The 20,590-nt window shown below is 33.1% G+C and overlaps 1 protein-coding gene across 2 annotated transcripts; it reads right to left on the bottom strand.

Annotated features, from left to right (window-relative positions):
- Positions 1-481: 481 nt before the first annotated feature.
- On the bottom strand, positions 482-4,411 carry LOC145112113 (OVARIAN TUMOR DOMAIN-containing deubiquitinating enzyme 4-like). Of its 2 annotated transcripts, none has more exons than XM_079048325.1 (6): positions 4,295-4,411; positions 3,201-3,763; positions 2,978-3,099; positions 2,831-2,871; positions 2,608-2,706; positions 482-800 (listed from the first exon to the last, which is right to left on the bottom strand). In XM_079048325.1, the coding sequence occupies exons 2-6, from the start codon at positions 3,730-3,732 to the stop codon at positions 596-598; spliced, it is 999 nt and encodes a 332-aa protein (XP_078904451.1). In that variant the 5' UTR covers positions 3,733-3,763; positions 4,295-4,411; the 3' UTR covers positions 482-595. The 2 variants fall into 2 exon arrangements, with proteins under 2 accessions (XP_078904451.1, XP_078904450.1); XM_079048324.1 differs by having other exon boundaries at positions 4,166-4,297.
- Between the last annotated feature and the right edge of the window lie 16,179 nt (positions 4,412-20,590).

Below are 20,590 nucleotides of genomic sequence, written 5' to 3'. Positions count from 1 at the left end.
TTTTAGTTTATATTTTTTCTATGAGTAGTATTGGCTTGTGTATCTTTTGGTTATAACCAATCAGTTTTCTTAAAATATAATTTAACAGTCATATAATATTTGATACCATGCATCATCCCACAATGATTTAATAACATTGACGAACAAATTGGCATATAATTGAATAGCTAAATAAATGGTGCTTGATGAGTAATCATATCACAAACAGTGACAGTGTTATCTTTTTTTAGGTGAGGTGGCAACTCATTATAAAAGGAATGTGTATTATTACAATATTACTATTATAATATTATATCATCATATGTTGTTACTGTTAAGTGTGTTAGCAACTGAAATGACCATTCAGAGAGAGAACGATAGTGGAGAACGCAATACATACTCAAATTATTGCTTCATGATATGTCTAAAGAAAAAAGATCAGCAGTTCCTCATTACTCTTTCTTTCTGTATTATTTACTAGATTGAATTTCAACAACCTTAGTAGATAATAATAAATAAATAAATAAATAATCAGTAAATATTAAACCTATTTCTTTTTATGGTTATTGATGTTACAGTTAGACTTGTGTAACAACATTAAGTAAGAACAATAATTTTACAATCTGGATCGGGAATCCTTTTTAGGAGGAGGGGTGGGGATATGCAAAGCATCATAATGACCAAAACCATGGTACAACACTCTGATTGGATTTGGATCATCTTTCTTATGACTACTACTACTCTTGTATTCATCACCATATTCTGCAATACATATCAGACCACCTGAATCCGCATCACTCATATACACCCAAATTGGCATCCTGTAATTTCATACATTATATATCATTTATACAGCCAAAAAACCCTACACAATTTATAATATAAAACCCAACCTCACCAAAAAGTAAGACTCGCAATCTAATTAACATTATTAATTATTAAGAGACTTAAGCTCGTAAAAGTAATTAAGCATAAAGAATGATTATGGTTAGTAGAATTATATAAGTTGTCATGGAGTGTGCTTGAATGTGATACCTTGGAAAAAGATAAGGGCAAAATGTCCAATCGGATAAATTCAACATTTAGGCTGTTGTTAACTTAGACGACCACCCAGGGACTAAAAACGTTCAGATACAATGAATTAGGGATCAAAAAAGAGAAAAGATTCCTTTTTGGACCAAATCCAGACAAATCTCTACAGCACAAAGAAGAAGGAAGAAAAACGTAATTTACTTGAAGGATAATGACTTAAAAGGATAATATGCCTTTCGATTTGTATCACAGCATCCTACGTAGGACAACCATTAATGAGATGTTCAGGGTTGTTGATGCTTATGGCCACTGTGGCCTCGACAGCTTGGTTACTTAGGTCTTGTGTTTTGAATGTTGTAACTTTTTATATGATATTTATATCCACATGTTTGTATTTGAGTCCACTACAATTTTCGTTTAATTTACTCCCGTTAAAAAGTAATATATTTTTACTTACGATCTTTATATACATGCGTTCTTAATGAATGTATGTATGAAGGTTTTTTTTTTTATAAAATGGTAAGTAAAACTATATTACTTTTTAACAGGGGTAATCTAAACAAAAATTGTAGTAGACTCAAATACAAACGTGTGAATATAATGATCATAGAATCCGAGATCGTATGAATAAGTTACGGCGTTCGTAACACAAGACCTAAGCAACCAAGTAGTCGAGGCCGCGGTGGCCATAAACATCAACAGCCCCGAACACCTCATTAATGGTTGTCCCACGTAGAAGGCCATGAGAAAAACTTAAAGAAACTAGTCATAAGTACTGAATGTGTACAAAAACAACAAGGACTTATTTTGCAATAAAAAAAATATATTAAAGATTAAATGTGCAAAAAAATGTTAAGGACTAAATGTGTAGAAAATGAGAAATATATTACCCTATTAAGTCTTTTTTTTTCTCCGGCTTACCTGTAGCCGGTTATAAGGACTGAATGTGTACAGTTTAAACAAGTTGAAGGGGTAAATGTGGACGGAAAAAAAACTCAATGACCAAATGTGTACAAATCAAAAGTATATTATTACCCTTTTATGTCATTCTCCCTTTATTTTATATGATGATTTAACATGGAAATACGCTATGACTAATGACATTAAGTTCAGGTGTCTAAATGATCTTTACAATGACAAAAGTTTATTTCATCAACAAGCAAATCTTGCTCTTTACTTATTCAAACACTAACAACACAAAACTTAAAATGTACTAGGTTTAAACTGGTATTTTTATTAGATCACTTGTTGATTATCAAAACTTTAACGGTTTAACCATCAATTAATGTAACCTGGAAAATTATTGCTTCCTTGTATTTTCTTGCTCTTCTTAAACCGCTATTAAACATGCAATACATTTCCAGTTTACTTTACTTCACTTCCTACCTCTCTTAAAAGAAAACTAATTTCAACATTACTTTTGCATCAACACGCTAGCATACATACCAGTATTACCACACATGCATCTTCAATATTTAACAGCATATTAGAACCTTATATGAATGAAAACACCAATATACTTGTAACAATCCCCCATTGTGGTGTGTGTGTGTGTGTGTGTGTGTGAGAGAGAGAGAGAGAGAGAGAAGGATTTACTTGAGAACATGAGAAGCCATGAGTAATTCAGGTTCCCCTCCCCATACATGTGTCTTCCTCATTTGTGACACATATGAAGCAAAGTCATCTTCAATAAACCTAAATGAAATCAGAATCCAGAAAGCCCCCTCCATATCAGAACTAGTCAGAATATATATATATATATATATATATATATATATATATAATTGTGAAGGTACAAGAGAAATCCCACACATCTCACCATTCAGTTTCTTCCCGTCTTTTAACAAATTCATCTGCCACCTATAAAAGTGCCACATCAAAAATATATATCAATACAGAGCAAAAAAAAAAAAAACATAATGATTTTTAAATCAAAATTCTTAGATGTAGTATATGAATAACATACCCTGGCACGCAATTCATCAGCCAACTCTCTTTGCATTCTCTCACTAGGAGCAGGCTTCCCTGATCGTATACATGCTCCATGTGCAACAGCCCGAAACAAACATCTCCCATCTCCAGGTATTCCTGTACACAGTCCAATGCACACCAAACACAGTACAACCTGTTCTGTCAAGTCGTATCTAGTCATAAGTCATAACAAACGGATGTACTACAACTTAGCTCACCTATAACAGAATAATCAGTATGAACTTGCTTTCCATGTGAAAAGTTAGTATTTGATGAACTACAGTCGTCTTCTTCCTTCTTCTCTTCTGCTTCAGCATATGATGGCTCAGAACTTGAACTGCAAACAGCTAATCCCATTGCAACCCCAGCTGATGCACACCCTTGTGTCCAAGATCCAGGTACCAAACTCCATTTCATTCTAGAGATGATTCCTTGTTTTGGAAATAAAAGCCGTAAGTTCATACTGCGGGACCCCAGTGAAAGATCAAAGCGTGTCTTTTGTGTCCCGCTTCTGGATCGCATAGCAGTTTTGATGCTTAACAACTGCCAGTTGTTGTTGCTGTTGCTCCTAGGGTTTGCAGTAAGAGAGTGGCGGGAGTTTGTCTTCACAACATGATTTGGTTTCACACATCCAAGTGAGAGATGAAAACAGCATGAACTTGATGCAGATTGAGGCATCACACTGTTGATGGGCCCACTTGGATGGACGAAGGGTTTCACACAGGTTTTAATGGTGGAACGACCAATCATGATGTCATGACTCCGGTTTCAACCTGAATCGCTGTACAAGCAAATCAATTGGATGATATCTAAATGCATAAATTCCAATATTCATCGATTTCAGATAGAACAAACCAGCAGAATCAGAATAAAACAGCATAAAGTAGAAGCAGCGATGGTGGATGTTGATGCTTCGATTCTAATTCATGGCATATATTCAAACCAAGACAAATTAGTGGTGGTAGGATCCGCAGGCGATAACGGTTTAATCCGAAGATCTTATGGCTCATAAAGTAAGTCGTCAAATTTGTTTAATATTAAATCTATGAGAGAATTGGTAATTCGGATTTTTTACAACAAAAAAAAACAGATAACTTCAGCACACTTTCATAAGATCAAAACATCCACTGTGAAAGAGAAATGTAGAGGCGTATAAATAGGAGGAAATTGAAAAGGAACATACCTGTTGAACAACGGAAAATGAATTTATTATTGGTAAAGAGGAAACCCTAATAAGGAATTGGTTTGAAATTGGAGAGATGGAATCAAAGAAGGAGAAAAGATGTGGGTTAAGGAAAGAATGGAATCGAACCTGATAACATCTCATCTTGCTGGAACTCTCTTGAAGCTTCTTCTCTTTCAACACCTTCATGATTATCAAACCCCTAATTTCTCGATTTAAAAATAAATGCAATATCAAATAGTTAAAAATTAAAATTAGTACTTTGCTAAAAATCAGCTTTCATGCACGAAATTTATTTAAAGATATGGGATTTGGGCGTGTTGGGTTTATTTAAGGAGGTTAATAGCAGTTTCATATCGTTATTAGGGTTTATTTAAGGAGGTTATTAGCAGTTTCATATCGTTATAAGTTAAAAAATATTTTGATAAAAATAGTTTAATGCGGTGAGAAACTGCTAATAAATCATTTTTTATAAATTATCTCACTTTAACTTATTAGCTTATAAGCTAATAAGCTATGAAGCTAGAATAATCGCGGGAAGTTATGTCATGATTATATGCGAGATGTATCAAGAAAGTATGGTTGAAAAATAAATAGGTATATATCAACATAGTTATATGAAGCAATTTCAGGAGATAGCGAAACTAGGAAGGAGTAATAGTATGTATAAGTGAGTAAATACTAAATGCAAATGAAAGTTTCAAGTATATAAGGTTTATGGCTCCTCATCCATTTCATCCTACCACTACTCGATCTTGTGATAATACTCAATGGCCCAAAAACACTTGACAACCATTTCATGTATAAAGCTCAAATCCATCCTACTACTGAGTGCAATATGTTTGCTCAAGTCAATAATAGCTAGGTTGGATACCATGAGAGTTTAGATTTTTTTACTTCACTCTAAAAAGATTGAGGATGTTATTAAGCTCAATGATACAATATTATAGGGTGCAAATAGACAAGTATAATCCAAATGGTTGGACCGGTCCGTATGAAGCACGACTTGTCATGATGGAGGTTTCTTTGACCGAGGATCGTGACTATATAGAAACATCTAATTCTATAGTCAAATTCACAACTATCCATCTTGTTCTTTATGTTGTTTTTTCTCATAGTTGAGATACTAGACTTTGTAAAAACAATGTATATAGTTCAACCACCATGAATCGTGGAGTACTCATCGAGATCATGTGTTCTTGATTAAGAGGTCCCTATATATGCTTAATCAAGACCTTTCCCTTTCTTTTAGTTTGCAAAGTTATCTACAAATTTGTTATTTTTTGGATTGGATCGATCACTCTTTGATATTTATTTATTTGTTGCACCTCCATGATATATATATATATATATATATATATATATATATATATATATATATATATATATATATATATATATGATATCATTAACATTAGGATGTTATATTAGTATATTAATATATTACATAGTTGATTCCCAAAAGTCATCCTCATGTCATCCAATAACTTGCTTCTTTGCAAGTTTACTTTTTAGATGATAAACATGGTAAAAACAACACAATATTTGGACAATATTTTTTGACATTTTCTTACAATCATTCATCAAGTATAATTTTATCATATACATAGAAAAAAAATGTGAAACCAACATCCTATCATTGTGGAGAAAACATTATGGTTTATTTATTCTCCAAACACAACATGTAATCCCTCTATTACGATGATGAAAAAAAAGGAGATAAAGGGCATCTTGATGGGTTATGAGCACTACAACATTCATATGGTGTACATACAAACCCTAAAGCTTTGGATCTAGTTTGTCTAATGAACATGGAATAATCATTCAAAGCCATAAACCCTAGATCTAGCATGTGATAATCGATATTAACATAAGAATAGGGTTTAGATCTTACCTTTGATTGTTATGTAGTAATAACAATCTATTCCTTCTTGTAATTGACTTCTGAAAGCTTAGAGTCACAAGTGTCACTCCTCTAATGGCTCACAAACACCAAGAGCAAGAGGATGAAGAAGGAGAAGAGGAGAGGCACTCAAAAACGTCTAGAAACCCTAAGGAAACAGTTCCACACGTTTTTAGTGCTCTAGGGGTCATTATATATGTGAGGCTATTAGGGTTTTGAACTAGGAAACCCTAATCTGACTGCTTAGGCCCTAAGCAGCCCATGGACTCCCTTTAGAACACCCCTTAGACGAATTCCTTATGGGCTACCCATATAATTCGTCCAACCTATGTTCCAAGGTGATCCATAGCCCAAATGCAATTATCTTATAATTACAATTCCAGTCCCCTAAGTTTAATTAATGTCTTTTAGCCACAAAATTAATTATTATTAATTCTTGACTAATATTAATTAAACAATATGATTTCTCTTTTAATATATAATTCATATAATATATTAATAAATAATAATTAATCTCTTTCTCCACAAATCATCCTATCAAGTTGCTTTGGTGAAGGCAACCCAAAATGACCATGCTCGCAATCGGGTCAAGTACATACCAAAATAGTTATGGGCGTAGACACTAATCCAACAGTCTCCCACTTGGATAAGTCTAATAACTATTCTGCGTATGACTTCAGATCCTGATCAGCAATCGTAGCTTTCAAAAGCCGCTGTCAACTCTGATCTTATCAGATACACGCCCTTTAGATAAGGGATAATATATTCCTCCATTATAGATATCGTATAGACGTGAGACATGGATTGAAATCATTCTCTCAGTCTATGTGTTGTTTCCCGATTTCCGATTTATGACGACTGACTAATTGAACAAATCAAATCAGTCCTGGCCCGGACGAGCGCTTTCCTTTGTCATCACTAAATCATCGAGGGGCCCACAGATATCGCTTTTATCCCACTTTGGGTAAAAGGAACGGATAAACTTCGACTCAATGCTCGCTTGCACTCACTCACCGAATCACACACAACAATACGTTTTATAACACCAAGTTACTGGTGCGTTTACATATTATCAATGTGTAACCGACTTGCAAGATACAACTCACACATCTCGGTTTCAAGAATATAAGATATTATCGTCTCACCAATCACTCGTGATAAAATCCAAGAAGCGATCCAAGTGAGCGTGGGTTTAATCCAATGCTCAAATCATATTCGTAAGCACTCATGAACGTTGTAGCAAACTTTTGCTATGTCTAATACACTTTAGACAATCTACACACCAATTCATGACAATCTTCTTTCATACCTACTCCCAAAGTATGAGCGACTGTGAAACGTTCGAATAATCTTATTATTCAGGAAGTCAAAAAAAGCAAATTGAAACACAAGAATAATACTAATCTTATATGGCCCCAAACTTTTGAGTATAAATAAAACACTTTTATTTAATCACCATATTGATTACTCATTATTTGTTGTTTCGGGTAATCAACTTCTTACTTGAATTATAACGACAATTGTCCCATGCTCTTAGCATGCACACTATGTTTATTTATGGTCCTTACTTTGTGAAATAGTATAATTGAATAACATTTTCAATCACACTCATTTCATAATTCCCAATCCTTACCACAAGTGTGAGAATACCAAATTCTTACCACTTATAGAATATGTTAGATTCTAACATTTTATGCAATGGTCCTTTCGTAATACCACGACACAAAAGTCACCAAGACTCGGCCAATGAAATTACAAAATGCTCTATTGGAGATTGTTACAAGACAATTCCATAGATGTGAAGTCTCACATTCACTGTACATTCCTTTGAACATCCTTCTTGCAAAAAAGTTTTTCTAGACATACAAATTCTTAACGTCCAACTCCCAATATGGAAACATTTCCATATTTTCCATATGACAATTCATTTTAAATGGAATCTTATCTATTCATAATAATGTCAATATGGTCCATCCATGACTATACTTCTAACTGTCCACAAGTGACCAATCCTTGGCGAACCTTAGATTCTCTTTGACAGTTGTTTAACTAATTCAGTCAAATCCGATTCTAGTCCTCTTTCCCTCTTAATGCCCTAGGCATTTGGAAAATATTAGAATGGTCGAATATTACAACGACATGATACTTTACCAGTCTTTTGCTATAATATTTCTATTTCTATTTGCCACGTTCTCACGATTCGAACTATGAAGAGGGATGCCGTAATCATAATCGAGTGTGAGAACGCAACAATTATTTCCATATATAGAATTCTCTTACGTTGAATCCTTTCAACATAACATTCATATATCTTTTTGACTAAATTTGATCAAAATTTATCGATCTAAACCTTTAGATTTGAAACAAAGTATAATATTCTCTCCCTTAATTATAGCAAAACAACTTTTCAACCTATGCTGTAACGACCATAATTTCCCTGTGTCAGCGACGTTAGTTTCCGTTACGTGAATAATTACTTTTGTTGTAGATGATTTTTGTTTATGATTATAAATTGAAATTAAATAAATAAAATCCCTTTATAGTGAAAATAAGGTCAAGGGGGTGAAATTCATATAGTTAAAGTGTTAAAATTAATGCTTTTGTATATTGGGTTTAAAGTATTTTTACAATCAAAGTTAAGGGACCAATTTTGTAAATATTCCTTTAACTCCTAAATTGCAATCGAGGATTACGTAACTTGGTTTCGTATTGCTTTACGACCGTTTCTGTTTCCCTTATGTGCGAAGCAATATTGGACGATCCATATCAATTGTTGGACCGTTGTTGGGGCTGAAGTTGATCGGCAGTGAAGAAAGAAAAAAAAAACGCATATAACTCCTCCGGGTATTTTTGATCGACGAGTTTAATGAGATTGCATCCGTTTCTTGTTGGGCTACCATCGTTTACCTCAAGAACAATCCTAAATCATCTTTGTGACATTGCTGCTGTTGTGCGTCGTTCTCAGTAGAGTGCGAAAAAATAAAAGAAACCGAACATTCCCTTTGTTTGCGTCGACAGCAAGAGAGGGAGAAAGCGAGAGAGGGGTAATCGGTACCAAAAAGAAAAAAAAAACGTGATCGGTTGGAGGATTTTCGGGCAGCGACGAACCGAGAGGCAGGTGGGTGGAGAGCTGCGATTTTGGGTCAATTCGGGGTCTAGGAAATCATCCTTGGTAATCCTTTAATTTCCTTTTGTGAAATTCATTAACCAATTGATGAGAATTGGTTAATAGCATTGTCAATTCCTTTCTTTTTGGTGTTATTGATCATATCATCTTCTTCCTTACAATCTTTGAATGTTCATATGTTTAATTCTAGTTCTATTGGGTGTAATTTTGATGGTTTATTGCTGTCAAAATTGCTTATGAACACCTTCATTAAGTTTATTGTTCAAATTCATATTTTGAGCAAAGTTTTGGAGTCTCAATTCTTCTTGTTGATTTCTAAAACTTATGTTAAATTCCACCATGAATCAAATGGATATGTTTTTGTGATTAAATCATGCTATTTCTGTTAAGAAGTTAATTTTTACCCTTATAGGTGTTCTTAGTGATGGCTTAATGTGTTAAGTGGTCAAAAAGCCCTTGAAACCCAAAGCTGGAAAATTCAGCAAGAATTACCAATCTGTCCCTGTTTTGGAAAAATTATAGAAAAATAATTAGGAATCGAATTAATGATCTGTAAACTCTCAAAGTTTCCATTTTGAGTCTAGTTTGTCCATGAATTTTTCCAGAACCTGTTGTTGCTTCTAACTTAGGTGAAAATCGCCTTTTTCACCAGCTGGTCAGAATTTAGCTGCATTGATAGGCAGATTTGTAAAAATCATATAAAATTGTAGAAAAATCATTTGGACCTTCAAAAGTACATTATGAAAAGATAAAAGTCTGAACTTCTCTAATATTAAATAAAAACGAAAGTTATACAGGTTCTAAGTTTGCTAAACTAGCTCTAAACAAGTGGTTGTTTTGGGTTCAAAACTGGGAATTTTACTTGCTAGTTGATTTATGTGTTTGGCTTATAAACTTGTCATCTTTGGCATTGTAGAACTCCAATAACCTTGTTATTTGAAATGTAATAGGGGCAAGGGTGATACTTCAACCAATACAATATTTGAAGTGTGAGCTGGTCATATTTTTGGCAAAGGCGAGTCAACTTGTGGTTTTAAAAGTACATTGTTAGGAGTATCCCATATCTTAGATGGATTGGGATGAACCTAGTTATCTAGGATGCATGTGCCCTTTTGATGATTGATTGTTATGCCATTATTGTTGAAATGTTTTATGTGTAATGATATCTAGGGTGTTGCATGCTGGACTCTTCCTTGTTTGGTGTGAGATGTGAGTTAGAGTCATGCTAGATTGAGTGAAGTGTATGAACATTATGTGATGTGAGCATGTTAATTATTGTTTGAAAATATTTGTTTAAAATGTTTTAGGACATGCATGTTAGTGTTGTATCAACTTCATTGATGTGTTGTGTATGGAAGTAGTGTGTGATGTAAAATGTAATAACTTCATGAAATTACATGTTTGCATGAATATAACCCTTAAAGAGGTAATATGTTAATAAAAGAATAATCAAAATAATTACATGATTACATGAAAGGGTAAAAGTGTAACTCCTTATTTAATTAATCATTATTAAATTAAAAAGGGGAACACACTAGCGGGGCGAAGGGTAGAAACCTAGACATAGGTATATACCCAATCCGGATATTATGATGGCATAGTGGGTTGAAAGATACCTATAGGAAAAGAGCTTAAGCCAACTTTGACGCCGACTGGTTTTTCTAGACAACCACTCGGGACATGGTCTTGGTACACCTTGGTATACCGGGACTGGAGTGATGTTGGTCAAGCGGTGGGACCAGCGCAAACATCACGTGAGATTTGGGAGGTGTATCTGTTGGTATTGGCACCGCTCGTACCAATCTTGAACGACAACGCATGTATACGTATGTGCACCGTCGGAGTAGCGAACGCAGCGCGTCGGGGGCAATGATTACGGGTGAGAGTCGCGCCTCACTTAGTGCATTGGGTCGTGCCGGTCACGTTAGTAGCGAACGGGGTCTAGCTTTGGGGAGGTTTTTGCGGTGAATAAATAGACCCTAACTAGGAGGTAATACTTTAATAATTACAACGATGAGCGGTGAGTGATTATTAATGTAAAGCGGAGAAACAAAATATTATATATTAATATTTAAGCGGTGAGATTAAATTAGTTACAATGGCGTTGAGGAGAGTAACTAATATAACAAGCTCTAACTGAAGAACTAAAATAAATTGAGCTAAACATGTGTTTGTTATGTGGTGTGATGTTGTATGTCTTGCTAGTGAGTTATTGACTGTGTGTGGATGTTTTGTGTGAATCCATCTATGATATGAGTGTTCTCTTAACACCGTACTATATTGACTCATTTAGCTTATGCTAACACTTGTTCTTTGCTTGTTGGTTTATGTGGAATGGAACAGGTAGCTTGACATGATGCCTTGGTGAGGATGGGAATCTTTGGGTAGTATAATTTAGTATATTTAGTTATGATACCATTTGGACATGTTGGGTTTTCATCATCATGTTTTTGTGAACTTTATATTATGATGAGTTTATTTTGACATGAAAGTAACATTGGTGATGTTTCTGAAACAATCATAATAAGTCTTCCGCAACGTATTCTGTTAAATAAGTGTTTTAAAAATAGAAAATTTTTGGATGAAAAATCACGATGTTACATATGCAACTTTGCAAAGTGAAACTTTTGTTTTCTATAATTAATATTGCTAACTTGCAATAATAATCATGCTTCCACTAGCATGATGATTATATCCATACCAGCATAACATTTATGCTCCCACTAGCTTTGACACGTATTCAGAAAATAGTTGGACTTCTAAAAAACAATACTTATTGACTTTCAAAGTTCATATTTCCAATAGGATGTGCTTCGATAAGCCTTTATCTAAGCTTCTCAAATTCACACACCTTTCCCTAGATAGCTCACATGTGTGTCTAAACTAATTCAAAACTTATGTTACTAAGTCCTAAATGTTCAAACTAATTGCCAAATCTCACAATTCGAACTATGAAGAGGGACACCGTAATCATAATCGAATTTGAGAATGCAATTTACATAATCGCTATCTCCTTAAAATCTCTCTTAGTGAAAGCGTTTCCTCACAATCATTTTCATGAAGGAGAGAAACCTTATGACACTTAGATTTTATGGTGTATGTGTTCCTATCCATGTGAATTTGTCATAACCATAATCGAAAGATAATGTTTGTGACAAATTCAAACTCTTATGGACATAACTTGTTCATTCTTAATTTCTTGCCATCAAGGGTCCCACCATTGCTTCCAAGTTATCTAGCAGCTCACCTATGCCAGTCAATGTACTTTCATCGAACAAGGTGCTTGCCTTATGCAGTCTATTGAGAACTCGTAGAACTCATATGCATAATCACTCAACGGGATTGGCACAGAAATAAAATTTTGTCAACACGATAGGTTACAATCCTCAAGTCGTGTGCTAGTGTTTAATAGGTTTATTTCTTGATTTGTTCTTGAAACTTTTCAAGATCTTTAGACTCCCACTGACCTCTTGACATATAAGATTCTCTTATCAAGAAACATTTCTTGACAAAACAAATATTCGAGAGTCAGTGTGTGTCTTTATCAAGACAAACCTATACACAATTTGGTACTAGTTGGTCTTTGTCTTATCCAAGACATCACAACTTACCAAATTCAAATGTGCAAGAGCAAGAAAACATTTTCCTACTTCACATTTGATGAGTGTGTTAAATTTCTTAAGATGATGTCACTCAAATCACAATTTTGGAGTACGATTCTAAAACTTGATTTTGGAACGAAGTATGATTCATCTTATTGACTTAACCCATTTTGACAATTCCCGACTCCTCTTCTTAGCCATACTAGTGCACTAAGATGTCCTTAGAGGATGAATTGTAATATGGTTCTTATAATCTTTAAGACGATCATAAAACACGATCCAAAAGTACTCTCCCTTCTTCTTAGATTGGAGAAACTTTTATCTTTCTTGCCTAATTGATTCTTCTTATTCGTTCTGCCATTCATTGAAAATTTTCAATGATTCAAAATCATACTTAATCTTTTAAGTATAATCATATTTACTAATCTTTTAGCAAATCATGACGAATATTTTATCGTTCTTTGTGGTGGACTTGACTAACATTATGTACCAGATCTCATTATCCTTCACTTGACTCACATACTTATGTGAACAAGGAATTAGTCTCATTTTTCCAAATACAAAGGTTCTCATTCGTCACACAATACCAGTTGCATGATTCCAAGTTTCTGTCCAACTGAAACTTGGGCGATGAGAATCTTTCCTTATTTGGTAAATTTCTGACATTACCACAAATAACTTAACTAAGAATCAAATCCATTCACAATATTGCTAATAATAGAACCATTCAAACACCGATTTTCATAAAATCCATCGTAAGGAAACATAAATAAGATAAATCAAAATTTATTTTATTGCGGAAAAATATTGTCCTTACAATGCGATTACAAATGAAAACTATGTAAATATTACTTAGCAATTTATCCTAACTCTAAAGTAGTAGCTTAAATATCTGATCCTTGAATCATGCGATCAAAATCCATTTCTTCGCGATCAGACTCAGCTTGCTCCTTCCTTTAAGCTTCCTTTCCTATCTTTGATCCTTCAAAACATCGAAATGTAATCTTATCACATCGTGTATTAAGAATCTCCAAATAGGAACTTAATGGAGTTAGATAGTGGATATTTCCTGAAGCAGAGTCATACATCTTGACTCTCCCATCTCTTAGATCTCTCAAGTAGTCAGGGCAACTTCGTAACCAATGCCCATTCTTTTGGCAGTAGAAACACATGGATTCTTATGGAATGGTACACATGACTATCTCAGACTCAACCTTTCTCTTGCGTAGAGAAAACTTTTCTGGACTTCCAATGTTACCATTGCCCATAGAGGGTTGGGATATTGATTTACCAGACAAATTTGCTGACCAGTGCGCCAATCATTTCTGATTCAGCAGCAATAAGCAAATAAGTCAAATCAATAAGGGTCATGTCGTGGTCCATCATATAGTACTCTCTAACGAACTTACCATATGATTCGGGAAGTGACTGAAGAACCAAGTCAACAACCAACTTCCTTGAGACATCGACACCCAACATCCTTAACCTGTCAATGTGTGACTTCATCTTTAAGACGTGTGCACACACATGCTTTCCATCTTTGTGTCTTATTGCCAACAGGGCATGAGTGACCTTGAACTTTTCAAGTCTTCGAACACGTGGGTCAGGGAGAATTATTGGAGGAGGTGGAGGAAATGAAGCATGATTTCCATTTCCACAATACAATCGTGGAACATCATCTTCACGTGGAAAACTTTTTCCAACGGATTTAGGAAGACCATAGTTGTCAGACTTTGACATCTATAAAACGGGAGAAAGTTCAAGTTAGTTGATTGAGTCCTTAATAAAACACCCAAATGAGATATTAAGGCTAGGACCCAACACAATATCCTACAAATTGGAAGAGGGATGACGTAATCCAACTCGCAGAACATTTGAAGGTAGGTAAATGACGATTTACCAATTTCCACCATGAAAAAACGAAAAGAAGGTTAAGTTTTAAATGAATTGAAACTCTTAGATCTTTTGAGATTCATTGAACTTTTCAATGTCATGTTTAATCTCGATTATGCCCTTCATTTGTGATTGGGATGCCGAGGATCACAAATAAGGTGTGAATAACCATGCGAATGTATGTGGTGCCCTCAATGTTACAGTCACATAATCGACGTGCCGGTTAACCACACACGCTCCATCGATCTATGACAAGGGTACAAAGTGTAATTCCATGGAATTGCATCGATTTCACTTTTTCCTAAAGTAACTAAGATTTGGGAATTTTGTAAAAAACATTTAGTTACTTTATTCATTATACTTTTAATGAGGAGAGGGTTTGTCTTATCCTACCCGTTCGGCTAACGACCCTCCACCAATCAAGGAGCGGTGGGTGAGAGTGGACACCCATTAAACGACCATTTTATAGGCCATAACCTTATACCCCCCTTATAGATTGGCTTCGTGAATGAGGTCTACTAACGGTAAGACTAGCAGTTTAAGTTATACATATATAATATTAGACTTTTAATGTTATATATCGTATAGGGTGTATTTTACACTTTTAAAATACTATATGGGTTAATTTAATAAATTATACCTTTTAATTTAATTAAACATAAACCATGTCATTATGAATTTATTAACTATCTTTTAATTATACTTTTAATTAAATTAATAAAACCATAAGGGTGTAATTCGAACTTTTCAAAACTAGGGTTTCAGAATTTAAAATTTCAAAAATTAAACTTTTAATCAAAAATTTAAATTCCAAAACTTGAGGCCAAGTTTTGAAACATTTCAAAACATATTAGGGTTTAACAATTTAAATTTCAAAACCAAAACTTTTAAAGTTCAAATTTAAACTATAAAACCTAAGGGGTGAAAATCGAAACTTTTCCAAACTTTATCAAGAACATTCTAGATCAACAAATCAAATAAGGCAATTAACAATTAATTTGTGGTTATCTAATTTTGACCCAGTCCAATTGCTTGCAATATAATTCACCAAATAACTTAAATAATTAAACATTATCTTATAAGGCAACAATTATTTGATTAAATGACAATTATCTACTATTTTGGCAAGGATATTCACCCAAAATCAATAAAAATCGGATTTTACTAATTAAAAACGTTTATGGTAAGTATCCCAAGCCAAAACAACAAGAAAATAGCGAAAATACGCTGCCAGACCATTTGACTCGTCGAGTCTGGCATAGACTCGTCGAGTTTAGTCGACTCGGCGAGTCTGCCAGTCAGAACCAAAAAAAATTCGATTTTTCAAGCAATAAACGATCAAATATGCATCAATTCATCAACAAACAGTCATAGGCTCTGATACCACTGATGGGTTATGAGCACTACAACATTCCTATGGTGTACATGCAAACCCTAAAACTTTGGATCTAGTTTGTCTAGTGAACATGCAATAATCATCCAAAGCCATAAACCCTAGATCTAGCATGTGATAATCGATATTAACATAAGAATAGGGTTTAGATCTTACCTTTGATTGTTATGTAGTAATAACAATCTATTCCTTCTTGTAATTGACTTCTGAAAGCTTAGAGTCACAAGTGACACTCCTCTAATGGCTCACAAACACCAAGAGCAAGAGGATGAAGAAGGAGAAGAGGAGAGGCACTAAAAAACGTCTAGAAATCCTAAGGAAACAGTTCCACACGTTTTTGGGGCTCTAGGGGTCATTATATATATGTGAGGCTATTAGGGTTTTGAACTAGGAAACCCTAATCTAACTGCTTAGGCCCTAAGCAGCCCATGGACTCCCTTTAGAACACCCCTTAGACGAATTCCTTATGGGATACCCATATAATTCGTCCAACCTATGTTCCAAGGTGATCCATGGCCCAAATGCAATTATCTTATAATTACAATTCCAGTCCCCTAAGTTTAATTAATGTCTCTTAGCCACAAAATTAATTATTATTAATTCTTGACTAATATTAATTAAACAATATGATTTCTCTTTTAATATATAATTCATATAATATATTAATAAATAATAATTAATCTCTTTCTCCACAAATCATCCTATCAAGTTGCTTTGGTGAAGGCAACCCAAAAGGACCATGCGCGCAATCGGGTCAAGTACATACCAAAATAGTTATGGGCTTAGACACTAATCCAACTAGCGTAGCCCACTTTTAAAAGGAAACTCATTTGTATGATACATAATCACTAAGATTGAGCCCAATGTGAAGGATAAGCATGCTTGTATTCATCCTCTCTATTCATCACCAAAACTCATCTCCTGCAAAACCTTATTTAAGTAAAATACCAACGTAGAGAGACATAAACAATTTCAAAATCAACTTTAAACACCATAAACTTGTTTTTCCTTATACAAACCTATTATTTCATTAAACACCAAATGCGATATAAAATATGACAACCTTTCATGAAGGTCGACTGCTCTATGTTAATAGTATCACCAACAAGAAGACATAAGTTGTTAACCAACACTTTACCAATTATATTGTATTGGTAACTTATTATAGTAATATAGTGGTAACCTTTAACCACTTTAGGATAGTTAATATTAGGAATCAGAATAACAAATGATGGATTGCACCTTCTCATAATGATACTCAACTCATGAAGTTGTTACACCAAGTTTACCACCCTAGTTTCCACTACATACCAAAATCGCTTTATGAATTTAAACGTAAATCCACCAAGACTGGATTTTGTCATTGCCATAATCCCAAATAACCTTTCTCTCTAATTTCAACTTGGACTTATTAACAGTCAGATTCTCCACAAAATTCTTTTGAACAAAACGATTTGGTGGGTTGGTCATACCTTGTCAACCAGACCAAATTTATTTGAAAAGTTAGTGTAGAATTTGGTTTCTACATTACCACCACAAATCACATGAATTGACTTATTTTTTGTTTCAACATTCCTTAAAAAAGTTGACTTTTCCACACCTTCTATTCTCCAATGAATCTTAGTCTTTTTGGCTAAATTCATCAACTTGAGTTTCTCAATATCCTTGTAAGTCTTTTATGTAATTGTTTCTTTCCTCCATATCACTTCTAGAAGAAAGTATCAATTCGACAGTCTATATCCAAGATCTTAATTTGAATACCACCTAGATTGAATTTTTTCACATACAAAGACTTGAGGTTATTGTTAAGATTTTGAAGATTTTTGTTGAAATGATTCTACAAAATTTTCCCTTGAGTGTTCCAATAAGATCGCACAACATCTTGAAAACCCTTTATAAGGAACCATGAATGGCATCTTTAAAACCCTTTATAAGGAACCATGGATGAAATAGTCTAAAGAGAGTATGATCATAATCAATCACGACTTCCTTTATTTAATACCAATTCTTTATCTAACCTTTAAATTAGACAACATACATCAACTCTCAAATTAAACTCTGATACTAGCATGGCTCACCAACAAACATAAACAAATGATAATAAAAAATTCAAAAAATAAGTTAACTGCAACGTGTCAAATATAACTATCGTAATTTACTTATGACCAACTTAAGTCTACACAATTCAAATATACCGTAACAAGTTCTTAAATCAAATAAGGTTATTTTTTATATCAAAAATGACTTGACCCTATATATATATATATATATATATATATATATATATATATATATCTAACAATTCATTTGAGACAAACGTAATTTTGTGAGACCGTGAGACTAAATTCTTTTTAGTGAAATATTCTAATATTTAATTGTTTGTAAAAATAGAATATGCAATATATTCTAACATTATATGTTTTAGAATATTTCAATGTAAAATTTGTTAAAATTATTGGTTTAGAATATTAGAATATTACACATATTTAATTTTTATAAACACTATAATATTAGAATATAATTAGGTTGTCTCACGTTAACCATATATATATATATATATATATATATATATATATATATATATATATATATATATATATATATATATAGAGAGAGAGAGAGAGAGAGAGAGAGAGAGAGAGATGATCATTTGAGAACTTATAGTTTCCCGAGAACCCGAGAACTAAATGAGGACCGTCAGATTAAAATAATAGAAGACTGAGATGTTTTGTGGCATTTTTGTAAATATTTGAAGAAATTAAACACGGGGGTATGTGATTGAAATTAATCGAAGGGCATTTATGGTACTGAAATCAGATCTTTCTCGTCATCGTTCTTTCTCTTTCAGCTTCATCGTTGTTTGTTACCAATCCAGATCCAACATCCGAAATCGATATTATGCTCCATCAAATTTCTTTCTCTATTTCCATCCGAAGTCGCTTTTGCATTCACACCGACAATGAAGTTCGTCTAGTAAGTAACAACGTCCTCTGCTGATTATTTGAAATTTGTTGAGAATTGTAGGTTTCTTATCCAATGTTTTGAGTATTTTTCCTTTTTGTCTTTGGTTGATTTTGATTGGATATTTTTTTGATGAAGTATAACAACAAGACAGTCCGATGGGTCTCAAGAATGAAACTGTTTTTCACTGGACAATCACATAGCTTTATCGACTTTGTTTATATCGAGCGTCCAATAATAAGTTTTTTTCTCAAATTGATTATGTTATGTCCTTTGATTCTTATAATAATTATACTTTATTGACTATTATATAGGGATATAATGTTTCTTTAGTGAAATTTAGATTCATTGAGATTGGAATTTCCTTGTGATAGTGGATAATATTGTAATTAGCTTGTGATAATGGATAAAATTGTAATTAGGTTTGCATGGATTAATTCATGGAAATCTGAATTCGATGTCAAAATTGCTCATGTGTTACTGTTTTGATTTGTCTTTCAATCGTTCCTTTTTAACTACAAGTTATTATTCTTATATTATTGACACTACTGTTTAGTTATGAATTTCCTTTATGTTTTTTACTACTGGAATATGAACTCTTCACTGTACATAGTTGGTGTAGTAAAACAAAACCACTTCCATTTATATATTCCTACAAAATATTCTATTTCAATATGTTTTAACAATTTTTTGTTTATTGTTTTCAACCGATATTGTAAAAGGGCTAAAGGTGTATTCAAGGAGTTGAATGAGAAACCTTATGTTATTGAGTTCGATCATTCTCCACATGTTCCACCAATTTTTAATACTTTCACTCTGACTTTGTCTTTGTTTTTTTGATGAATCTTCGATATTTTTCTTCTTTTTCCCTTTATCTATAAAATATAATAATAAAAATTTAACATGTTGATTTATATTTAAATATTAAGATGTACGTCATATGTGTTTGAATTCTGATTATATGTTAAAATATGTAATTCACATGTGATTGAATTGGTATTAAATTTGTATCACATCTAATTCAGTTGTGATTTACATCTAATATGATTCAGATTTGGATCAAATGTTAATTATTTGTGAATAACATATAATTCATTTTTGATTTAGATTTCAATCAAACGAGAATCATATGTAAATAACATATAATTCATATGTAATGTAGTTTTTATTGTAATATTATTCGCATGTGATTTACATTTTAAATTAAAATTTGATTCACATTAGAATCAAATGTAATTAACGAAACTAGCTCATCTATGATTTACATCTTAATAACATGTGATTCAGATGTGAATAAAATATAATTAACAAAAACTCACTAATTTCTTATTGTTTTTTAATTCATATTAAAATCACAAGTTACTCTATGTCAGTCACACATAATAAGTTAATTATTATATATGATTAAGATGTTAATCAACTATAATTATTTAATTACCTTTTGTATTTGTAATATTACCTATTTTTTCATTGAAATATTCATCTGAAGATGTTGAAAACTTCATTTCGTATGATTTCTAGGGTTTCCGGCTTTTTCTAATTTTGT

This window comes from Lactuca virosa, chromosome 5 (assembly GCF_052849685.1).
Source record: "Lactuca virosa cultivar CGN04683 chromosome 5, Lactuca_virosa_CGN04683_v6, whole genome shotgun sequence".
In the NCBI taxonomy this organism is placed as follows: Eukaryota; Viridiplantae; Streptophyta; class Magnoliopsida; order Asterales; family Asteraceae; genus Lactuca; species Lactuca virosa.
This window is presented reverse-complemented; position numbering and strand designations above follow the sequence as displayed.

Excerpts from the sequence above, each read along its gene's own strand:
- LOC145112113 (XM_079048325.1), bottom strand. The coding sequence starts at position 3,732 with ATGATTGGTCGTTCCACCATTAAAACCTGTGTGAAACCCTTCGTCCAT. Across the intron at positions 2,872-2,977 it reads CTGATGAATTGCGTGCCAGG|GTGGCAGATGAATTTGTTAA; the intron begins GTATGTTATTCA and ends GCACTTTTATAG. Across the intron at positions 801-2,607 it reads ATGGCTTCTCATGTTCTCAA|GATGCCAATTTGGGTGTATA; the intron begins GTAAATCCTTCT and ends ATGAAATTACAG.